Source organism: Atractosteus spatula, chromosome 6 (assembly GCF_055471065.1).
Source record: "Atractosteus spatula isolate fAtrSpa1 chromosome 6, fAtrSpa1.hap1, whole genome shotgun sequence".
NCBI lineage: Eukaryota > Metazoa > Chordata > Actinopteri > Semionotiformes > Lepisosteidae > Atractosteus > Atractosteus spatula.
In genome coordinates this window covers 7,232,272-7,257,492 of record NC_142711.1, presented here as the reverse complement: position 1 = coordinate 7,257,492, position 25,221 = coordinate 7,232,272, and the positions used below count along the sequence as shown (strand labels likewise).

General features: G+C 37.6%; 1 protein-coding gene across 2 annotated transcripts in view; it reads right to left on the bottom strand.

Moving 5' to 3' along the window:
* LOC148831743 (junctophilin-1-like) overlaps positions 1-25,221 on the bottom strand; it is a 60,264-nt gene that overhangs the window by 13,069 nt on the left and 21,974 nt on the right. For both annotated transcript variants that reach the window (XM_088918939.1, XM_088918940.1), the window contains exon 3: positions 8,077-8,195. In XM_088918939.1, coding sequence (XP_088775065.1) covers positions 8,077-8,195 — 119 coding nt within the window. The remainder of the gene's footprint in view (positions 1-8,076; positions 8,196-25,221) is intronic.

Below are 25,221 nucleotides of genomic sequence, written 5' to 3'. Positions count from 1 at the left end.
TATCACCACAACTCCGTCCCGGGGCCTACCTACAGTACTCAGGCTCAGCTGAAAGGAAATACACTATTTTTAATGTCTTGAAAGGGTTAGCACTAATCAGGATAGTGCTTATTTTAGATGAAGGCAACTGCAATTTCCCGTGCAAAGTTTTGACTCAACTGTAAGCCGATAACTCTAAGCGCTTGTCAACAAGGAGGTACATTTTAAGGTCCCGAGTTTCTTTGATTCGTGGTCTTCTGTGTACGGGTAAATGAAGGAATGAACAGCTGCTTTGAGGCTCTCTGAGCTGAGAGCGAAGTTATATTTGTTGGCTGCCCTACCCCATCCCCCCTCGCTCCAGAGCACATACACTTTGCTTCAAGCTCAGTGGGATTTCAGCTATGTCTCCATTGGCCATCACTAAGGACATATACACTCCAAATTTAGCTTGATTAACGTCATTTAATAAACCTCTGCCAAGGCAGCATTTCTAAATACCCTTTGCAAACAAATTCACATGTACAGTATAGAGGTCACCATTTAAAATGTTACAGTATGCAACCTTCATAATTTCCATAGCCATAGCAAAAGGCACAGGCAATATAGATGAATACCTAAATTGTGATTTTTATTTAGAGAAGGGGCAAGTCAGGAGGGTTCAAGACATTTCTTGAAGAGAGGCAGAAGAATACAACTTGTACCACACACACCTAAGACATTTTTTACCTATAAACAAGATCATAACTTTTGGGGACATTTAGTATCATCACCAAAAAAAACCCAACTTCTGGTGATTGTATTTATTTTTCCATTTGAACAACTGAAATATCTGTTTATTAAAATGGAAGGGGAATGTTTTATTTTCAGATGTTAGTTGTTTGTATTATGTCCTACATTTCTGAAGTCTGTTTTTGTTAATTTGTTTTTTATACAGAACAGAAGCAGGCAGGTTAAAGTCAACTTTAAGTTTAAATGCTACATTAAAGTGGGGAAGGCTGATTCTGTAAACAGGAGTACTGCTATGGAACCTATTAACATTTTTTTTTCAAATAACATTCCCTTAAATGGGTAGACCCAGCTAGTAGGAGGTAAAGCTGGGTGTACAGTAGTCTTAAAGTACACCAAGAGATTACCATCAATTTCCATCACAAGGGGTCATTCATTTAAACCATTCTGACAGATTCCAGGGAGGAAGGTGGGGACAGGGGAATCGTTTTAGTTTGAGATTAAGCATTTTACACTGAGAGCACTGCATTTTTTTGGTGCATCTATTAACATGTGGTAGCTTGATCAAAATATTAATTGTGATTCATTTTTACATCAATTCTGAGAGTTAATTTATCGTCACAGATGTAAAAAAACATTTGAGGAAAAAATACCTTTAAACTTATGCTGGGTTCTAAACAGACTTGCACCTTTTCCATATTATCCTGTGGAAAATCACTCACCTTTGATTTTCATGTCATTTTGAAGTCCTTGTTGTTGTTAGATTTAAGCCCAGTCTGCTCATTAAGCTGTCAGTCTGGCAGGTGGGGATGGAGTTTATCTATTTAAAGTGATGGCATTTCAGTCAATACCTATTTCTCTCTGTCTTAAATGATTTTAATTCTGAAACTACTTTCCTTGATTAAAGCTAATGCAGAGAAAGATGTGTCTTTGAGTGAGATATTAGTCAAAAAGGGAGAGGATTTAAATAAAACAGACCCTCAGTTTCTTAACATTGCAGTTTTGATTTGTATGTTGTCTCATAAAAGTATTTTTTTGAGTCCACGTGAAAAGTTAACAATTTTAAGAAAACAGACTTTGAAGAAATGAAACTTAAGCCAAGCAGAATAGGACGGGGAAGAAAGAACTTTCATCAAGAAATGACTGGATGAGATTCTCTTACTTACGAACTACCAAGCAGGCTAGATGTGCTGAATGAACTCCTGCTGGCTATAACATTTCTTGTGTTTTTACAGAAGGATGAATCTATTGCGCATGTGCTGTTAGTTCCAAGCAGGTAGAAAATACATTGATTGTCACATATTATACAGTTAAGTGTTAGGTATGACTATTTAAAGACCCCTTGGCACCGCCTGTAAGAGCAGGGGTGTTAAACCCAGCATCCTGGTTAAATTCCCTTCTGGACGTGTAACGTTGGCCAATGTAAAGATCCCTTTTAACTCGCCTGCTGAAGCAGTTTCACTCTCCTCCACCTGATATGCTGTGTGATGTGACTGTTGGTGCAGAATGGCTGCTGCCTGCCAGCCGGGGGGAGCTGCGCTTTCAGTAGCAGATGAAATAGATCCTTTCCTACCGTATATGTAAGGTTCAGCTCTTTTAAACAACCTGTATAGCAAAGATGTTTGATAATACAACTTTTCACTTAGTCATGGAGAACACCGAATAATATTTAAAGCATATTTGGTCACTTGCTAAAATTTCAATGCAATCATAAATGCTCATTTCACCCTTTCCTGTTGCCAACTGAGATACTGCCCATTTGAAAAATCATGAAGAAATTGTTTGATAGCATATACAGTACCCATTCAGAAGCATTTTCCTACTTTCTTCCTCTGTGTTGCACTATGTTATTAATTGCATTGTGCATCACTGATTCTCTTAGAATTTCTTTTTGTACAGCCGATACCAGCATACAAAAGTAAAAAAAGGGGCCTTTCTTAATATATAATGCTCTCTGGGTTTATTTATACCACCGATGAAATAAGAACAACAAAGATAAATTAACGGAACAATTTATAGATATGATAATGGTGTCTTGCCTAATTAATTAAAAAACATACAGGAATCTGAAGAGCATTTCTAGAACTATTTTCACACTGCTGAGTGTCTTTTGGTACAGAACCTGTGCTTAAACACACACAAACTCATCTAGTAGTTTTAGCCTATTCACTCTCCCTGTATTAAGTGGTGAGGAGATATGCTGTTTGCTAAATTGCTGGAAGGAAAACCTGAACTCAGTGGAGCCAGCAGGCATTACCCTCTTTTTCCACAACACAATCAACAAGCAGGACCTCTCCTCTGCTGAGCTCCTGGCTCCTGCTTATACAGAGGTACCTGCTTAAATGGGTTCTAGTGACAACCTATTACTCACATGTGATTTAACTTGTTAACAAGACATGTTTCGGCAAATAGCTGTGAGCTTTAACATTTACTGGAGTTAGAGACGCAAAAATCTGCCTTCCCTTGCAAACTATCACACTCAAGAGAATTGCTGAGAATCTTATCAGAGACACAAATAGCATTATGCACTGAACAAGACATCCGGCTGTGCTTAAAACTGTGTCCATCATTCTTCAAAGGAACAGTACAGATATGTGACACTGTTATCATTCAACTGACAGATCAGAGAATGCAAGTGGATTGGTAATAACCATTCCTGTAGGATATATTTAGGATATATTTAATCCTCCTTTATGTATTTTGTAAGAATATTTGACAAAGAGAGCACAGAACGGTGTTAATTCCGAACATTTGCATGTCTGGATTTTAAAAGTAATGACCTACACTAAAAAACAACCTATTATAAAGCACAATGGAAGAAAAATGAAAAGGGTAAGATGATGACCACACAGCATTTGGAAAACAAAGACATCTTTTATGTCATGCCTCATTACATCTGTCGTCCTTGGCCTCTTTATGCTCTGCTATTCACTTTTTTACACAGTGAAGCATCCAGACTTGCGATCTTTTTTTTCCATTCCACCTATTTTCTACTCCTTAGGGTGTTTTATGCCACTTGCATCAAAGTGTGAATCTGCACACACTGAGTACCAAGAACATTTCACTCCATGTTGCAATAAACAAGAAGGCTAAACTTTTTTATATGCAAAGTATGTCCTTAAAATAACTACACATAATACAGTCAAAGGAACCTGGATCTATTTAAAATAAGCATTTAGAAGGCTGCACAGTGTATGTATGTAACCTCACAATTAAAGCTCTGGATGATGTTTTGTTTTAATTATGTAACCAATCAATGCATCATCTAAGTGATTTTACAAAACATAAAAGGAAGAAACAGATGCCAAAATATTGCACCTGTTTTTACTTTGTATTCGGGTATTGTAGTGTTCTAACAACAACATATATTAAGCCATTAAACTTTTTTAGCATAATCCATTATACTTTTTAAAGTCCTGCAGAACTAACTGTAATGTTCTGTAGAGTTAGTTACATTGGTTAATTGTTGTCTGATTGTGTCGCTTCCAGAGGCTGACAGTGTACGATTATATTGGCTGCATTCATTTCATTCACAAGGAAATGGCTTTTTGAAACTTTTTTCATCCCATCTGTTCCTGGCAGCTCTTTTCCTCTACAAATACCTCATTGTGAAAAGTGACATACTTTTCACTGGCAACAGGCTAACATTACAGTTTTGTGGAATATCTATTTCAGGGCTATTCACCCCTAACAAAACCTTACTATGGTTGAATTATATAACATTGTCTTCTATAGCTGCATTATGGAAATGCTGGCTTTACTTGATCTGAAGATCAGTTTAATAAATAGCAGCTTTTAAAGGATATTATGTCTTTGTTTTGTTTTTGCATTTGTAATTATGACTTCACTTTCAGCAAGAATACAATTTATACTTGAAATAGATGTTCACTAGATATTTCAATTCAGGCTTTGTTTGAACTCAGGAGAATTGCTGGCAAACGGATATTGTACCCCTAAGTGATAGCCTTCAGCTGGAAACAACAATGTTCTGCTTTCTGTCCAAGCCATAGCAAATGAATGGGTCTGTAGATAAATGAAGGACAAGTGACTATTTCTTCACAAATAATGGCAACATCTTCCAGCTTTGGCTTTCTTTTCAAAAAAAGTTCAGCATGCCTGGCACTTCGCTGACAATAAATCTTTCTCAGCTTCGAAAAACAGAAGATTTTATAGAAGAAATAAGGAAAAAATGCTTGTCTACACGATCCTGCTCTGATAAAACAAATTGATCAGATTTTAAAAACAGGGAAGGCAATGTGCTACGAGCTTAAACATGTATATATAGTGTTGTTGACCAGCAGACTGGCTGTGCAGTATTTGCAATTTTAATTCTCTGTGAATTGTGCATATGATGAAAATAAACTCTACAATATCTTATCTATAGGTTAAACTATTGTTTATTTTATACATACAGTGCCTTGTAAAAGTATTCAGACACTGCTTGTAGGATTCAATTTTGTGAAATTACAAAACTGAGGCATGCACATCTTTTTAAACTTGCTGTTCTATTCAAATTCCGAATGCTTGAACTGAAGACTTCCAGGGGGAAGATCAGTAACGACTATGCCAGCAAAAACTAAAGAGAAAAAAACTGAGATGTTGATTTCGGAATGAGGTATTCAGGCATAGCTTGGGGATTGGTTATAGGCAAGTTTTCAAGCCTTTCAACAGATTCTCAATAAGACTTTGACTGGGTCACTGAAGGACATTCCTGTTCTTATTCTTAAGTCACTCCAGTGTACCGCTGACCTTGTGCTTTGGATCACTGAAAGGTAAATTTTGGACCCGGTTTTAAGCCTTTCTAGACTGAAACATGTTTTCCTCTATTATTTGTCCATACTTTATTCCATCTGCTGTATATTCCCATCAGTCTTGACAAGCTTCCCAGTCCCTGCTGATGAGAATGCACAATGATGATAATGCATGATGCTGCCACCATCATGCTTGGCAGTAGCGATGGTGTTGACTGGGTGGATGTTCTGGTTGTTTGGACTTGATGGTTTTGCATGTACTGTAGATCAAAATGTTTCAATATTTCCTGCCTGACAACAAAACAGATTTTGCCACTGTTTGCGGTATCACTTGAATGCTCACTTGTGAATTCTGTACAGGATCTGAGAGTGTTTTTAAGTAACAGCTTCCTTCTTGCCTGTCTGCCAGCTTTGACTCATGGAAATTTTCTCCGAACTCAGCCATTGAACTCTGTAGCTTTTTCAAAATCACTGTCGAACTCTCCAGTCTCCTCCTTTCCTCCCTTCTCTCAGCTCAGTTTGGAGTTACAGCCTGATCCAGGTAGTGTCCAGGTGGTACAATATATATTTCACTTCTTAATGGTAGACTTCACCAATGTCTTTTAATTTTTTATACCTTCTTCTTGGAATGTATCTATACTGTACACAAATTTACCCCAGGGTAGTTTTGAAAGCTCGTTAGTGTTCATGGTTGAATCCTAGTTTGATATTCACCACCTCACTGAAGGACATTATACTGTAGATAGAGATGTAGAGATGTATTTATTCTGAAATCATGTGAACCACTATCACTGCACACAGACAGAGGCTACTCAACTCATTAAGTACATTTTGTGCACCTAAATTAATTTAGGAACAAGGAAAGCTTTATCCAATGCTGAAAAGAGAAGAAACGAAACGCAATTTTTCAGCTATGGACCCTTCTTTGGGTGTACATGTTGTGTTTCTTTTCTTCTCTTTTCAGCATGGAATAAACCTTTACTTGTTCCTTTGCAGCCCACACATGCTGACGCAGCTACAGTAGCTACAAGTAGCTACCTACTTGAACTACAGTAAATTAATTTAGGTTTTCCACAGTTTAAATACTTATGCAATCATTACTTTTTTATTTTATCTTTTTTATTAATTATTTACTTCTTTCTGTTTATTACTTTTAAAATAATAGGGAGTACATTGTGTAAATATGTAACAAATCTGAATTGCAACTTCAAAGTGTCATGAGTGCAAGCTTTAGAGCAACAAAATGTGAGAACTGCGAGATGTTCACTATTAATGAGAAAGTAAGATATGGATTTTGTCTAAAGGTAGAAAATGCAGGACAAATGAATAATTTTTGGCTTTGCAGAAGGGGTAACTGGGATAGTTTATGTTGTTTTTTAAAAACAACTGCATGTAGGATCAAGCACATACATTAGTGGAGAGGGAAGATGTGTCATTTTCATCACAGTAAAGGCCACCACATATGTATCACACTGGCTTTAAAGGAGAAAGTGGCTGTAGGCAAGCTAGGGCATGTGCAACAATCATAGAAACAACCTCTTCTTGTGAGATGGCTACTTTTGTCATTTAAAAATGATCCGGACGCTTTGCTTGAAGACTTGGGAACCATGAGACAGCTTGTTTTGCTCAGCATTCAGTACATGCACATAGCCAGCAAAGGGAGTGGATCATATTACTATGCGGACCTAAAAAAATGAACACGTGCTCCGGTCAGCGATATAAAAAAATCGCTAGCCTTATATTATTGGCATGTATTCTACGGGAACCACTGGGACAGACAAGATATTGAAGTTAACAAGCAGCAAAAGTAGACCAAAAGCCGTTACAACACATTCAGACCTTGAAAGGGACTGAACAGAAACTAGACAAACCTAAAGTTAAATAGCAACAGGGACAGCAAGATACAAAAACAGATCATTAATGATAAAGACAAATTAGTCTTTACCATGGATTTTACCCTTTCAATGACTTATTTCCAGCCAAGGGGTACGTGTCAGTTCTCAGATGACAGCAACCTAGGCTGCCAGTACACCTAACAAGCACATCTAATAACCACACTGATCTGCACCTCATTTTACACCAGAACTCTAGGCATTTTTAACATGAAAACATATTTTAATTATCTGAAAACACTAGAAAAAAGTACTTTTAAAACCAGGCCCACATTGTTACTAATGGGATAAAGTAAGTAAAACACTGAGACTCTTTGTGTAAAATAATATTACAGACTATCTGCACCTACTCTACTGGTATGCAGGAGCAGATAAGAGTCCAAGGAAATCAATCAAGTCAGGGAAACCAGACAACTTCCTCAAAGATAATTAATATAAAATCATATGTCTGCCCTGGAATAGTGTTGAGATCGGAGGAAAGTTAATCCAAGAATATTCTACAATTATCACAATATCCACAGTCATCACAATTCCAATCTATTCCACAATTACAAGTCAGGTGTCTCCCAGTGCGATGCCTAGCACATCCCCTCTTGTCCTTGCTACTTAAAAGTGACAGCAGGCAACACTCGCACTCAAACAGAAAACGCCATGCTACGGTATTCCCAGCGGCCGGGGCGCGTTGACTGTGCAGGTGTCTGGAGGGCCTGTGGTTTCCTCTGATTTACCTGGCTGGTGGAAGGTTGGAGAAAGTTCCCTGGCAACAGCTCTGGCAATTTCAGATTCCTGGCAGGCAGCCTGAGCAGCCTGGTCTGCCGCATCTCCCTTAGCCCTTGCGTGAGCAGTTCTAGACAAAGCAGAAACAAGCTTATTAGGGTGGATGGCGCAGCTCTGGGCACCAGGTCAGGACGCTGGAGTCAGCATGGCTGTCACTAAGTAAAATCGCGGAGGGGCGCCTCTTCTGTTATGGACAGACAAGGCAACAGGAATAAAACAAACAGCTTGAAAGTAACGTTGTCGAGCGTTGGTGTATAATTGTGGTCACCACGTTACAGAAGAGATATGTCTGCTCTGAAATCATTCTAGAGAAGCGCAAACAGATACAGTACATTGCCTTCAGAAAGCACTCATCCCCACGAATGATCGAATATTTTATATAATATAATATTAATATTATTTTAAATTTAATATTTTTTGTGCTGGATCAGAATTTTTAATGTTTTTAAAAGACTTTTTTCCCTCCCCTTGATTCACACATAGACAACAACCTAAAGGGGCAGAAATATTTTTATTCTGCAACCAAAAGTTCTGCAAACAGGAAATATCTTGTTAACTCAATGATTAACACCCCCCGTAGACAATACTTTACAGAAGTACCTTTTTCTGCAATTATAGCTTTGAATTTTAATGGCTCTGTACATGTGGAATTGGGGATTGTTCCCATTGTTCCTTGCGTATTAGAACTGTCAGAGAGGATTGTATGTGAGCCACAATCTTCAAGTCCTTCCACGGATTCACAATGGGCTTTGGCTGGGCTCCTCAAGGACATTCACCTTTTTCTTCTGAAGACACTACAGTGTCACTTTGTCTGTATACTTGGACTCCTTGTCCTGTTGGAACATGAATCTTAGCCCCAGTCTAAGGTCTTCTTGCTGACTGAAGCAGGTTCTCCTCAAGGATTTGTCTCGATCTGGTTCCATTCGTTGTTCCCTCTATTCTGACAAGTCCCTGCCGCTGAAAAGCCCTCCCATAAGGTGATGCTGCCACCAGCATGCTTCATGGCAGGGGAGGTGTTACGCAGGTGATCAGCTGGGCTTGGTCTGCGCCAGGCATACTGCTTTCCATTCAGGCTAAAGAGTTCAATCAGACAAGAGAGTGTTTCGCCACGTTTTCAGGTTTTAGCACATAACCTCCTTGCAAACTCTAGAAGTGCTATTGACGTCTGTCAAGCCTCTCTTCCATAGAGGATCTGTGTTGAGTGGCAGAGAATGTTGTCCTTGAACAGGTTCTCTTTCTCTAAGATCATAGCCATGTCAGTGTGATCACTGAGTTCTGACCAAGGTCCTTCTTGCCCAGCTCCTCAGTGTGGGAGTATGATCTGCTCTAGGGAGTTTTTGTATTCTTTACATTTCCTAAAGATGGACTGACTGTGCTCCTGGAAACTCTCGACACCCTTTATGACTTAATAACCCCTCCCCAGATGGAATTTATGCAATTATGCAATTGAGTCTCCATGCAGTTCTTCACAGTGTTGTAGAAACAGCTCCTTAGTCTTCATTATAGCGTTTCTACTCTAACATGCACTGTTAACTGAAGGACATGATAGAGAGAGATGTATTTCTTTTGAGATATACTCCATTCAAGTTTTAGAGTGATCTTCCAAGGAAATTAGATACACTTGGGCTCATTTTGGAGTGACATAGCAAAGGGGTTAAATACATATCAAAACATTTCAGTGTTCTCTTTTAAATTACATGAAACATTTTTCAGACCATTTATTCCACTTTGACTTTACAGAGTAAATTGTGGAGATGAGTAACAAAAATTCCATCTAAATATTTCATATTTCTGTTTGAGTTTGCAAACTTAAATTGTGAAAAATCCAAAGGGGTGAATACTTTCTGGAGTGTAAGGGAATGTCCTCAACTTTCCCTCCTGGGAAAATCTAAGGTTGCTGCTGGAAGAGGTGTTAGTGGGGCCAGCAGGGGGCGCTCACCCTGCGGTCCACATGGGTCCTAATGCCCCAGTATAGTGACGGGGACACTATACTGTAAAAAGGCACTGTCCTTCGGATGAGACATAAAACCGAGGTCCTGACTCTCTGTGGTCATTAAAAATCCCAGGGCGTTTCTCGAAAAGAGTAGGAGTGTTACCCCGGCGTCCTGGCCAAATTTCCCATTGGCCCTTACCAGTCATGGCCTCCTAACAATCCCCATCTCTGAACTGGCTTCATTACTCTGCTCTCCTCCCCACTGATAGCTGATATGTGGTGAGCGTTCTGGCGCACTATGGCTGCCATCGCATCATCCAGGTGGTGGAGGGGATCCCCATTACCTGTAAAGCGCTTTGAGTGGAGTGTCCAGAAAAGCGCTATATAAATGTAAGTAATTATTAATTATTATTATTATTATTATTATTATTAAGTGAACCTTTTAGTCTTCAACAGAGAAGACTACAAGGGGACCTGATACAAGTATTAAAGATTCCCAATAATTCAGCATCTGTGGTGAGAAATGAGTGCTCAAGTGGGAACTGTGGTTTGTTGCATTTAAAACCAAACACAGAAGTCAGGTCTTTACCCAAAAGGTTGTGGGAATATGGAACAATCTTCCCAGCCATCTTCTTGAAACCAATACCCTCGTTTATTTTTCAGGAATTGGCTGGAAGAGATCTTTGGACAAACTGCTAACTACCAGACAGGCTAAGTGGGCCAAATGTCCTCCTCTTGTTTGTTTTCTTTCCTATGTTCTGACAAATTATGTTAAAAAATGGCTCTGGTGTGCCAGGTCCTAAATTCCAAAAATACTGGATACAGCCTTCTCCTCCAGAGAATATTAATTATTTATTTGGAATTCATATTGACACTTCTGATATGGCTTACTCCAAAAAAGGAGCTGTTCAGAGCACCAGCAGAGCCCTTTTGACCAGATGTTGGCGTTCTGAGTTTAGACAAACTCCATAGACTGATTGATTAGATATTAGTTTATTATTAACGTTATTTACTTGTTTAAGCTTTAACTCTAAGTCTGGGACTCCCCAGAGACTGGCACAAAACCAGCCAGGTGCCCCTCCCTCAGCAAAGCCTGGTGCCCATGGTCTCATATGCAGTGTTACTGGTGAGAGCTGCATCAGTTAGCTAACTGATGCCAACTCTGCTGTGGGCACTGCAGGGTCACAGAGTGTGAACTGGCAGACAGCTCCTACAATGTACAGTGGTAAGACTGAGTGGATTAACCACTGCTGATTCTAAATCAGTGCACAAAGAACAACAACTGACAAACCCTAACTCGAAAAAAAGAAAATGTGCTATCGTTGACAGGCACAGTGTAGTATTATTCACTAAGTACTAAGGGTCAGAAAAATGGCTAAAGCAGAGCAATGGATACAAATACAACATTAGTGGATCCACAGCATTGCAGAAATAAGAAAGATGGAAAGAGATCTACTGTTGCAAAACACAGCAAGAGGAAAATTCAGACACCTAGATGAATCAAGGAATTCAGAAATTTATATGGTTAGATTTCAACATTCAAAGGTATAGAGAGTTACAGTATATATCAAAACCTACCATCTGTTTTACTGTGGTAAAACATTATTTTGTGTTACCATCTTGATCTGCCCGTTTTTGATTCCTAAATGTTTAGTGGCATGATAGTTGTATTACTGTGACAAAAGGCAATACAGCCAAAATCCCTCTGGTCCCCCACTAGCATATACTGAATGTTATTCATAGACAATTTTGCTGCTATGAAAACCATCACATTTTCAACTGCTGACAGTAAAAGTAGGCTGGTCAATAGGAAACGTTTAATGTCTCTGATGTGACAGTTTTTCTTATCAATGTTAAATTAATGCATACATGTGTCATTGCATCAGTAAAGTACTGTAATGAAATCTGGAAGCAATTTTCACTTGTGATGGTAACAGGAGTACAATGGAGATACTGTAGTTAAGGCTGTTAGGAGATAAGGACTTTACAAAATTTTTAACTCAAGTTTGGCCCATAACTTTCAACTACAGACTGACCAATTCTCTGTTTCTGACCATGTCAGGATAAAGGCTTTGGCTCAACAGACAAAATGTTGAATCTGTCAGACACTGGACAGATAAAGAGATTTGCTTTGTGGAATTGTTATTGGATCTCTATAGAAACTTGGGGGATTATACTCTGGGAATAGAACTAATATTAAAGTTTATATAACATCCTATTTTTCTGATCCCAAAATCTATCATTGATACAACTATTATAATTGCCTCATTTTCACAATAGATCAAATTTATAATATTGCCTATAATTGTATCATGACAATATCACCTTTGATTACTTTTCATAGTTAAACTTAATTATATTTTTCAAGTGCATTGCTTCTTTTTTGTAAATTGATTACCTATGTTGTTACCTATTTTATGCTGAAATTCCCATCTCAGCAGCAGATGTGGTTGCCCATAGACAGCCCCCTTTGCTTACTTCAGATGTGACTCTAATATGGGTTTGAAATGAATCCTGATACAGAGTAGTCAGAGCTAATGGCTAGTTATCATCAAAGAAATATGGTATTTTTTATATCTACTGCACAAAGAGTGATGGCAGTGTGGAACATGCTACTCAGCCATGTGGGGAGACTCTGCCTGCTTTGAGGTAAAAGCTGGATCAGATCCTGAGATCAATTAACTACGAGGAACCAAAAGGTATGGGCAGAAAGACCTCCTCTTGTTTGTGACATTTCTTATGTTCTTACTATTTAACTTGTTTCACCCAGCCTAAGCTTTTACTTGAAACACTGAATATCTAGAGAAAATTCCAAACAAATTAAAACTATATAAGTATTTAATGAAGGTACTGGAAAAACACTTCTGCCTCTGTATTATGAAACAATAATGATTAGTGTGGAGCACAACATTCCTATAATGTGCTGCCAAGCATGTGTGATTCTTTCACACATTTTTTCCGTCTGCACTTTAAACAATACGAACATAGCAGCAATTTCCTAGAGGACCTAGAGTGAGCAATGCCAAATGAAATGTGGAGCCTTAATATTAATACCCATTTCACTCACATTAATCAAATCACAGGCAGATCACAAGTTGTAACCATCTCAGCATTGATCGTGCCAGATGTGTTTTTTTCATTCAGACACGATTTTAACTGATGCACTAAATTAATACTTCACTCAAATGTTTACCAATGTACAAACTGACAACATGTCTCAGGCTAAGCTACAGCAAAGAAGCAAAGACAAACTTCTTTATTGAAAAATATTAGCATACAAGAGCCCCTAGCAAATGTACAATTTCGGCGAAACTGACAATGTTTGTGCGTTGCTTTCTGATTTGTCCATTATTATCCATCTCAAACATGATGTAGCTTCTTTCTGTACCTTCTTTATGTATTGCATAACTCTCCACAAGCTGAGCAGCCTACTTCTGCAATTAGTCTTTTGGTATGCGCTAAGTGTGAAGCACTTCGACATTGATATACATTATATTTTTAATTACACAAAGAAATGCAGAACATGACAAAGCTCCTGTGGGTGTTTATCATGTCTCAGATAATTTATGTTGTCATGGAAGGAGGTCTCTTTGAGACCTGATGAACAAGCTCTGGTAACCATGTTCCCCAAATAGCTTTCTGTAAAATAAACACATAGTTTTTAAATGTGCCTAGAATCTAAGGCATACATTTTTAATATTGAAGCTGTACACTTTATTTGTATCAAATGTGGGAGTTCCAATGTGGTACCTAATTACCATTTCAACTACTGAATCAGCAATGCCTACATATTTATTTTAGAATGCTTATATTTCATTCTTATTTCAAAAATGAATTTCTCACACTTTTATGCCTTTGATTAATAATACTGTTGCAGTCTTGTATAACTTGAGTTCAAAGGGATCACAATTCTTTGTAGTGTGTGCATTGTCCTTTGGGAACTTTACTGAAGATATTGATGAAAAAAACAAAACTTTGGTTATTGATGGGGAAAAATGAAAACAAATAATTATTAAATAAAGTACTTAAGACTATAGGACTAATACTAAACATTTAAGATTAATACACAGTATATAATTTTAAAGCTGTTAAAAAGGTAGTACTTTGCATCTTTTATTGCAAAATAAAATTCAAAATAAAAAGCATTTTTTAAGTAGCTGGAGGATTGTTGACATCTCAGGTTAATGGTAAATAAAAGGCAATTTAATTAGAATAAAAGGCAGTTGCTGTGTGATGGTTAAAAAACAGTGACTGGGAAAGAAAAAGCATGATGACTGAGACATGTTATGATGGGGAACAAAATAAACATGGGCTACCATCCTAAAAAACACAAACATAAGATTACATTACGTCCTAGTGATTACAAAATGTAGCTCTCACACTGTTTGGACGTACAGTATAAAACACCCATCTGAACAAAGTTAACAGTTTCAGAAGAGCTGTACAGAGTTAAGATATTTAACTTAGATTAGCTCCTTTCACTATTAACAGACATCCCTACCTTTCCCTTCACAGACAGGGAATGTGAATGGATTAATGATGAATGGTCACAATACGCAGAAGGACTACACAGACAATAAAAATGACTAGTGACCAAGCTCTGCACAAGCCAGGGGAGAAATTGCAAAGTGTGTTTTTGACTATTTAAGATAGCAAGCATACATGTATAGAGATAAATATGCCATGACATATGTTTGATTGTAAAAGCATGGAGGTTTTTAAAGTGTTTATCAATTCAATGTATTGGTAGTAAAATAATATTACTGGCACAGCAGCATCCGATAAAACGTGTTACTGCTTGTTCTTTGCTGAATGCAACAAGACAACAAAAGAACTAACAAAGTTTTTTTCTCCTATAGTGACTTAACCTGTTCTTAGATTTACATCTTTATAGTTTTACCATAACATTCACAAAAGTGTGAGCAGAAAGCTGAAAAGACTTTAAAATGTGCTGCACACCTCTGCTTAAACCCCTTATGTGTGTAGGCAGGATGGGCCACACCTGGGGAGAGCGGTGGCACTGTGGCTAAGGATCTGTGCCTGAGGATCTGCGCCTGAGGCTGGAAGGTTGCTGGTTCAAATCAAACGGCTGGCAGAGGAATCCTACTCTGGTGGGCCCCTGAGCAAGGCCCTTAACCCCAACTGCCCCAGGGGTGCTGACCCTGTGCTCTAACCCCAAGCTTCTCTCCCTGTCTGTGTGTCTCATGGAGAGCAAGCTGGGGTATGTGAAAAGACAAATTCTTAATACAAGAAATTGTATATGGCCAATAAGGTGATCTCTTATCTCTAAAAACTCCAGTACAGTATGCCATGTCAAATAGAACGCACCTATCAAATTTCCAAATGAGAAAGCTAAACATTTTAATGAGTTTTCATAACAGTGATGAGCTTAGCATTATTCTGCGCCTCATTATTATTAAAGCAGACCAGAGAGAAATAGCAGCTTATACCCAGGAGCTAAGGGATGACCTGCTTCATAAATCCCTTAAAAAGAGCATGACAGGCATTTTCCCAGCCCACTGCAAAGCCATAGAGCTCTGATAAATGGGGACTGTAAATGATGCATTAGAGATGAAGGACTTTTCTTTTAAAGAGCTCTTTCAAGCAGAACTAATCACACAACACTGTGATTACATGACAAAAAAAATCAATGCTACAAAATGATACGGATTAGACTTAATCAGTGCATTTAGGAGAGCCTATATGAAAATTGTCCTAATGTATAATGAATGGTGCTCTCACTCTGCTGGCTAGGCCCTTAAACGCTGTGCCATCACTTGACACACTGGTAACCAAATGAGAGTGAAGCTCCCTTTTCAAACCTGCCTGGGAAACATATTCTCACACCACGACAGGTGTTGTTATAAGATCTGCACAGACTTCTTCCCTTTGATCAAGATTAACTTGCAATTTTCACCCTCTTTGAAAGCTGCCAAGACAAAGCCTTTCTAAGTGACGACAAAAAAAGCAGATGCTAATTTGACTCTGAAAACAAAAAAGAAGAATGAATCACTTGCTTCTCCTTCAGAGACATCTTCACTGGGAAAGAGAATGGAGAAATGACAGAAAGCAAATGAGACAGGATAAAAACAAAAATAATAAATTTAAATTACTTTATGCTGGATATGGGCAAGTAGTTTTCTGGAAATCTTATAAAAAGTCCAGAATATTTCTTTTGAAGTAGAGAGCTAAACATGATGATGATACATACGCCATGCTGAATACACAAATCACTTCTAAGAAAACAAGGTCTTCTACAAAGCGTATGTTGCAGGAAAAGACAATGTTCAATATTGTCTATCACTGACCAGGGTGTCACTGACCAGACACTGACAATTATAAATGGGAACTGTTTTCACATTCTTGGGTCAGATTCAGAAATTATGGCCTGTTCAGTGATCTCTCTCACATTAAAACATTTCACTGAATAAAAGAGTAAATAACTGTTTCTCAGAAACATTATGCTAATATTAATCTTTGTAACTCTGTAAACAAATGTACTGCAATCCAGACCTACGTGTGACAAACCATGTCATTGTGTTGGACTCAAAAGGGAAAGGTGCCTGCAATGATATACACACACAAGGAAATCACCTTACTTAGATATTTGAATCATTAATTTCTTCTGTGAAGATGTACTTCTTTGATGTTGCATATCGAATTGTCCAAAAATCATGAGGAAAGGAAGTTTTTTTTCACCATCTTTTTGTTAAACATTTTCAGATTTCTTCTTTACTGTAGCGGTCAGGGTATCGATGTCAATAATCTGGAAAACAATCAATCACTCCCTGATAATCCATGTTCCACAGTGTTGCCACCCAGGCTGCTGGAAGACCTTTAAAAGCCCCCCTTCAAGATTCTCTTTCAGAGAAACTGCGTGACCCTCTCTTCAGTACTTCATAGCATGTCAGTCTGTGTTAGCGTTCTGGAAGGTAATGGGTTAAACTCCGAGGTGAGAAGACTGCTTTTTCACCCTTGTGCAATGTATGTCAACTGGATTGATCCAGTAAAATACCCAGTGGAAAAATACTGGTACAAAGGTAAATGTAAGCGCAATTACAACTGAGAACAGGAGGCACGTCTTTACCCCAATAGCTGTGGGAGTGTGGAACAAGCTACCCAGCCATGTTGTTGAAACTGAAAACCAAATGGCCTGCTCTTGTTTGTAACCTTGTAAACGTTCTTATATTATTATTATATTAAGGCTAAAAGAAGGAAACTCTTCTGCTTTAGTTCCTTCTTAAATTTCAACCCATTAGAGAGGCATCTTTTCAAATTTCTCATGTCAGATTTCTTAAGTCACACAGGCTCTAGTTCATCTTTCTGTGTTGCTCCTCAGGCAATTCACAATTTAAAGAGTTACACATGCCAATACAGTTTAGTTAGCCTTGTATTTTCAGTGCATTCTCTAATTCACATTTGCACCATTTACTGTCTTGCCAACAAAGGTGTTTCATGCTCTGTCTCTGGTATTGCTGTAGCGGGTTTTGGATTCCTCTCAGGTAATTTAATTTTCAGTTATTTTAATGTAGCCTGTTAATTAAAGAACATTAATTAATTTCAGCTAATTAAAATGATCTAGTGTTCCCGTATATTAAAGTAATTTAAGACTCGAAAAACCAACTCACTTAACGCAGTACTGAGGCACTTTGAAAATAAAAATGCTGCTGACATATAGTTAACTGCAACTTCAAATGTATAAAATGATACAATCCCAGAGGAAGACTTGAAAAAAATGGTCATTGAATTAAAAAAAATGTTCATGGTCTATGCAAATATAACCATGAACCATGTACAGCGTCTGCTTTCAGAAAAAGAGCTCACATTCTAAAAAATATGAATGGATTTGTTGATCGGTCAGGCAGAATTCTGTGTTCTTTCATACAAAACCAGAGTCTCCAAAAAAGGCCCCAAATTTTTTTTTTAACCATTACCTGTTTATCATCACTTTGCACTCTATCTTTTTTGCACCTTTATCTTTAGTAGACACATGAATACTGGCTGATGCCAATACTGATTATTAATGTCAGCAGAGGCATGTCTCCCAGCGACACCCCAACATGCTTGTAAGCACCAGGGAGACCACAGGGGGGCACTCTGTCGGGGAGCGCAGACTAATCCCGCCCCATGCTCGGCCATGCTCAGACACTGCTTTGGGGGCCGCTGCTTGGGGAATTCCATTCGCAGGCAGTTAGTGACGTGACCCACCAAGCTCGAACCCGTGATTATAGACCACCGGGTTCCGCCACTCAGGAGGCCCAGGAAGTATCACTCCTACTTCAACCTCCACCTGTGGTCCCCTTCAGGCAGGACGTGGGAGCCGTCTTGCTGGGCGGGCCACAATCTCTAAAGGGTTGCATTTTAGCTCGGAACATTGCTTTTACATTTTATAGGCTATCTGAAGTTTCAGCAATGTTATGCCATTTTACTGGCAGGAGATAAAGGACACACTCACAAATGAATGTTAATAATAACTAAGAATATTCCAAGGGGATGCATATTACTGTAGTTGGGCTTGAATACCCACATGGTGCATTGAAATGCAGGACATGGGAAGAAAGAGCCTATATATTTCATTTGGGAGGTTTTGGCCCTGCTGGGACCCGCAGTGAGATGGTTCATAACGTGGCAGAATTTGGACATTAATCTCACTCTATCATTCCTGCAGCACAAAGCACTAAACTTCATTTTTTGATGAAGAAAACTTTGTTTTCCCTCTGTTTTCCAATATACATGCACAGGGGTTTGTAACACCACAAAACAAATTGGCATCTCTAAAAGAGAAAACAGGCCTGTGTTTTTCACGCTGTGAAAGAACATGTCTGTACTAACAAAAGCAAAGCGTACTGTGCAAGTCTGTACAAGGTGCGCCCTACTTAAACAATTACTTCATAGACTCCTGTTTGAACCTCCTATACCTGCTATTTCCATACAGGTGGCTTGTGTCTGCATAGCTTGAGTGAACATTTCTCTTCCTCCTCTTTGGTTTACTTTTCCAAAGTCGTAAGAATAACATTATTTGCATGAACTGAAATCCTCCATAATATACTATAAATGTCTGGACGTTTCACAGAGATGTAAACGCACATAGAAAAAAGATATAGTAGATTACTCTGGAGTTCATTGAGGCACAGATGAATGCATCTGCATGATACAAATTGGACTATTCTGTTTTTTCAAGTGTTGCAACTACACATGAGTAGTACTGCTGAAGGACATAGATGAAGTCTAACATTGTTGTTTCATAAATTTAATATGCACTTTTCAAAACAATTTTCTAGCATATTTGTGAAAAAATGATTTACATTTTAGAGACAATTAGAATTTTTCTAATTTCGGTTGATGTTTTCTGCTGGTTTATTTTTCTAATCTTGGCTTTAATGCACGTGCACAGGTAATTTAATTTATGTATAGGCCGAGCCCACAGTAAAGTAATTTGTACAATATTGTAATGTAAGTAATTTGTCATTTGTATCCTTTTCTTTTCCACTGATTCAGTTAAAAATCAGTTAAATCAGTTAAAACTGTTCATTTATCATCTACAGATAGACTATAGACTATATTACTGTAAGCCAATGAATACAGAAGTATTCATAATAAAGCAATTACATACTGTATGATATATTGTAAATAAATAAAGTGTTTGAACAGTCCTGCATGCTTAAAGACTAGCAAAACATGATTTTGTATCAGAGCTGTTTGGTCAGCCATTGGCAGTCTTCATTGCTAAAGAAAGTGTCTAAAAAGCAGAAGGCACCAGCCAGGTGTATTATATAGTGTTTAGGTTTTCATGTGTACATCACCATCCAGTTCGGGATCCTAAACATTTCAATTCTATGACAATTTCCAGTTACAATGAGAAGGGGGGATGCTTTTGTTAAACATTTGAACAAAATGTGATTCTATAAATCAGAGATGAAATAGATAGTTACACATTAGCCATATTTACAGTATGTGCATGCAGGTAGTTAAAAATGGGAAATTAAAGGGCACAGATTATACATTATGTTGTGCTCTGTGTTAGCAGGCATGGCAGACAGCTGCACAGCAGCCGAAAATGAGTCAAACATCTTTATTGGCCTCTAGCCACTGGTAAAGGAATGCCTGAGGTGTGGTCCAGATTGCCAACTGAGTGCTTAAACATAATAGACAAATCTACTGCATTGTGCAATGTTAATGGACTTTTACCAACCTAAGCACAACTGTACACTTTGTTAGTTTCCTGCTTGCATTTTTATCAATGTGTACTTTATCGTTTTCCTCTTTGCACCTCAGTTAAAAAAATATAGTATCATCTGTGCAGGTCTGTTCACAATTCAGTATTATTATTATTAATACATTATTATGTAATAATTATTATTATTATTCTAAAGGGTATTTGGGAATGCTGTACATAAATAGCTGATAACTGCTTGCATTTTTACTGAAAATGTTTAAAGTAAAATTTAATGCATCTCTTTATTGGAAGATAAAGAACATCTTCAGTTTACACCTAGCTGCAATTAAAGAACCTTAACACTGCAATAAATAAACTGAAAAATGCCTTTATCCTTCATTGAGAAATAAAGTGTGCAGAGGACCTTTGGATTAAAAAATAAGAATACAATTGTATATGTTTATATGTGGATAGACTGTTTTTAAAGTAGAGATCCCAATTAAATAGCAGACCTTCTTGTTATAGAGGATTGCTGACATCTGAATATTTTAACATTTTTTGAGAAAAAAGATTTCTGAAAAAATGTGCTTTCGTAAAGCTGTATAGATCAATTTTGAACAAGTTGTATATTTTCAAATGTGTCAGTTTCAATCAGACATCTTGAGGCATCCTACTGATGCTCGCTGAAAGTAGAGAACTCAGCCTTCAATCACTGGCATAAAGCAGACAATTTCTGTCCTCAGGCAGAAGGAGAATTTCTTTTATTTTGAGTTTCATCGTTAATTGCAAAACAGAATGACACACATTGTCCAGAATGCATTTTTAATAGCACTACTGGTACCAGTACTACCACGAAATACTGTAGTTCACCTAGGATCAGGGCTGACTTTTAGTGAAAGTCACACGTTAAACAGGTAATAGTCTGAGGTAATCCCTTGGAATCATGTCATCAAACATACAAAGACACTTCTTTTATTTTATTTTGTGAAATGGGCTCAAGCACCAGGTGTGCTGGAATGTGGTTCTTATTTTAAAATATAAAATATAAAATATTTTTATATTGGAATGTCATTATATTTTCCCCATGATCAGAAAGATGGGTTTTAACATACAGTAGTGTCACACACATAGTAAAATAATAAAATCTCAGAAGATAAGGGGCTACATATGACAGATCAGATGGATGAGTCCCAAAATGCATTTTATGTTGCTCCAGAGACCAATGTATCAAAAATAGTGAATCATTATAAAGAAAATGTTGGGGTTACTAAGATCATAATGAATAAGTAACAACAGAAAAATCTGCTTATTTAGAAAACACTATCTACTATATTCATCTTATTTGGTACTTAAGAGTATTTAAATAGATGGAGTGCTACCAAAAATTAAATTACAAGCTAAACAATTGTATTTTTTATTATTTTTTATAAATGATTATTAAGATTATTTATTATATTTTTAATGTACTTCTGTATTTATCAGATTTGCTTAAGGGGCTATCATACAAGTGATAGCATATGCCTGTTATCTTCTGTTCATTTTAATGTCTCAGGTCTAGTGGGTCATCATTTAACACAATAACTACAGGACTCCTTGTGAGATAGTGTCTTGCTGCAAGATGATTTTCTCATTTTGTAAAAAGCTTTATATGTGGCTAAATCACAACTACTATCATTTTTAACAGAACCGGGAAATGTGTCCCTGTATGAACTTTATAAACCTATACATGACATAATACCATTTCAATTTATATTCATTTAAAAACAGTGCAAATCCTAGTCCTGGCAAACCTGCTGTTTCCGTATTATAATAATGGACATCCACTTTCTGATATTCAGTTCAGATCAGGAAGCTCTGGAGCTGCATGAATTTTATGATTTGAAGAAAGTGACAAAGAGCTGCTCAAGGACTGTTGAATCTTAAAACAAGTGTCAGAACACTTGCAGACAAAGAAGCCTACGAGCAACACTATGTGCTAATCTGAGCAAAGTGATGTAATTAATCCAAAGTAAAAAAACTGTTTATCCAGCAGATACATCTAAATTAAGTGTCTAAAAAAAAAAACACCAAATTAACAAGCATACTGTACATTAAGGAAAAGTAACATAAAAGTTAACTGCAATTAAGATAATCTAGAGATGCCAATTAACCTTGGCAGCAGGTCACTGGACTATAGGAGGACACTTGGAGCACCTAGTCAGAACCCAAAGAACATGCAAACTCCCCACGGAATGCACCCCAGGCTGAAATGGAATCAAGAACTCAAGAGCTGTGAGGCAGCAGAGCTAAAACTCCACCAAGCTATTTTCATACTCAAATATTATATACATAAATACATATATTCAAATATTATTTTGACTCATCCTGGCGATTTCTTCAGACTTTGTCAGACGAATCCAGCATAGAACAATATGTAATGAAATTCCTTGATACACCATTTTTAAACATGGTGGTAGTTTAAGCATTATTTATATACACACACACAGGGAATGGACTGGACCATGTCCTTTTGATGAAGAAACAATCACCAATAACCAGAAGTTACGAATTGCCTAACAGAAGTCAATTTATTAACTTTATTACACTGTTATTAGAAGATTTATTTGGTAAGAACGTTATTGGACACAGTCAGAAAGGATTTACAAGGTGTTGATTTATTGGTGCTGGTTTCTTTGGATACAAACAAATCCTATGATATAGTATATTTACAATTTCAGAAAGCTTTCAAAGAGGTTCTAGATATAAAGTTAACTGTAAAATGTAAGTCTTTGGAAAACCATGGTAATACATATGCACAGATTAAGAACAGAAATTGTAGTAGGGAGAGAACTCAAGCTGCGCTTTGTTTAATAGTAGTATACTACAACCCCTATTTAGGTCAAGTGCTCCTTCCAATTTATATCAACGATCTGGTACAGTGAAGTAAATCAAATCTTTACGAGACAAAACATGTGGATTGGCAAACTCTGGAAGAGAAGCAAAGGAGTAAAAAAATTAGACATCATCTACTGAGAATGAGTAGAATTGATAGAGTAGATATTTGGCAAATAATCTGATGTACAGTAGACCAGTGCAGACTGTTAGATGCAAATAGTAAGAATGATTTTGAAGGATTTTGAAGATGCAGTTTAAACTCCAGCTCATTTGGCAAAGCCAAATCAAGGGTCTCAATCGGCTGAGAAGCCGGGTGTTGTCTTTCACAGGATGGCTGGGTAGCTTGTTCCACACCCCTACACCCCATTGTGTAAAGAAAGGTTTTAATTTATCGTGTTTAAAACGCACTGCAACACAGTTTCTATTTGTGACCTCTGGTATGTGTTTCACTGTTGATCCTAAAAAAGTCTGTTGGGCTGACAATACCTTTGAGGAATTGGGATACTTGTATCAGGTCCCTTTGCAGTCTTCCCTGTTCAAAACTAAAAAAAAAATACAGTTTTTTAAGCTCAATGATGCATACCTCTAGTCATGGAAGGCCATAGTGTCGGTGGGTTTCCGTTACACATGTACTCTTAATGACTTAACGGAGAGGATCATTAGTTTATCTGGACCAATTTAACACTTTACAAAAGACTTCAGCTGTGAAGAATTTAAAGTATTAGAAACATCTAGAAATCCTGCTGGATACTATCCCCTGAGGATGGGAACTGTGCACCTACTGTATGTTTTGACCTGTCACTATATGACATTTCTTTGAAGTTAGGAATGTGTCTGTCTGTGAAAATATCTTGTTTTTGTACTGCGGTGATCTAACTTGTACATATTCTAAATGTGGTCTTTCTTGTGCAATTCTAACACAGTTTTTTACTGAATTTAAATTCTACAGCTTTAATTAGGCTATATATCCTAACAATCGATTTGCCTTGCTGACTAGAAGATGAAAATGATGTGTATATGTTAAAGTCTTCCAACTCAACCCTCCTGAAACACAGCAAGCTTAGAAACCTCACATCCGGGTGCAGAAGGCAGGCTTTCACTGAATGCCATGACTCTGCCCTCAGGAGCAGTTACTGAACGCTTCACCAAATCTGATTTGCTGAATTAACTTGGGTTTAAGAGGCTGCCAGGCAGTGCATTTTCTCTTTGCTTGTGTGATCGTTATGAAACACATCATCACAATTAAGTGTGGATATCCAAATCATGTCAGTTGGAAATTACCAATATTGCCGTTTTGACACAAATGTGCCATATAAACAATCTTGCATCTGCAGGCATGTTACACTTTATGTTTACCTTAAAAAAGGAAAATATTTTTAACTTGTTTTTGTAAAGCATTTGTCTCTCTAGGAAAAAAGGACCCATTGCAGATTTAACCTTTAATTTTAAAGTTCCATTACATCTTTCAGCTAGCCCCATTTCTTTTTACTCAGTGTTGCAGATTAACTCATTTTTATCAGTACTGTTTTTATCAGAACAGCAAAATGCTGGAATTATTACAGGAACAAAAAGCTCCAGCTTCTTTCTATCTTTTAATTCAAACATAAATCCTGTCGTCTTATACAGAGATTGTCTACAGCTCTTCAGCGAGTGACTCTACAATTTAATGTGAAAAAAAAACAGTTTTAAGTAAACGTTTTCTTTGCTTACAGCTACTCAGCTGATGTGGAAAACCAGAGTACGGCTGTTAAGATGACTAGAGCAGTCACCATGGCAACCTTCTACCACTAACTATACAGGGGGAAGGGCAGGCAGTTCAACACTATCTGGCCAGCGTAACAGATCAAACCACGATCCACAATGAAGCAGGAGAGCTGTGTGCGGAACACCAATGACACCCACAATGCCCCTCAGGAGGACACACAATCCTTGGCAAAATGAAACGGACTTTTATTTAAATACGTAACGACATGCCCGGCTTCGGTTTTTGAACCTGGTACAAAAGGAATACATCCGCCGGCCAGAGACTTTCAGCCCCCTTTTCAGTATGTTTGCTGTGTGCTGCTGAAAATGTTAGCAGTTAAGTTGTCCACTTGTACTTCTACAAAATACCAGGTACCTGCGGCACTTTCA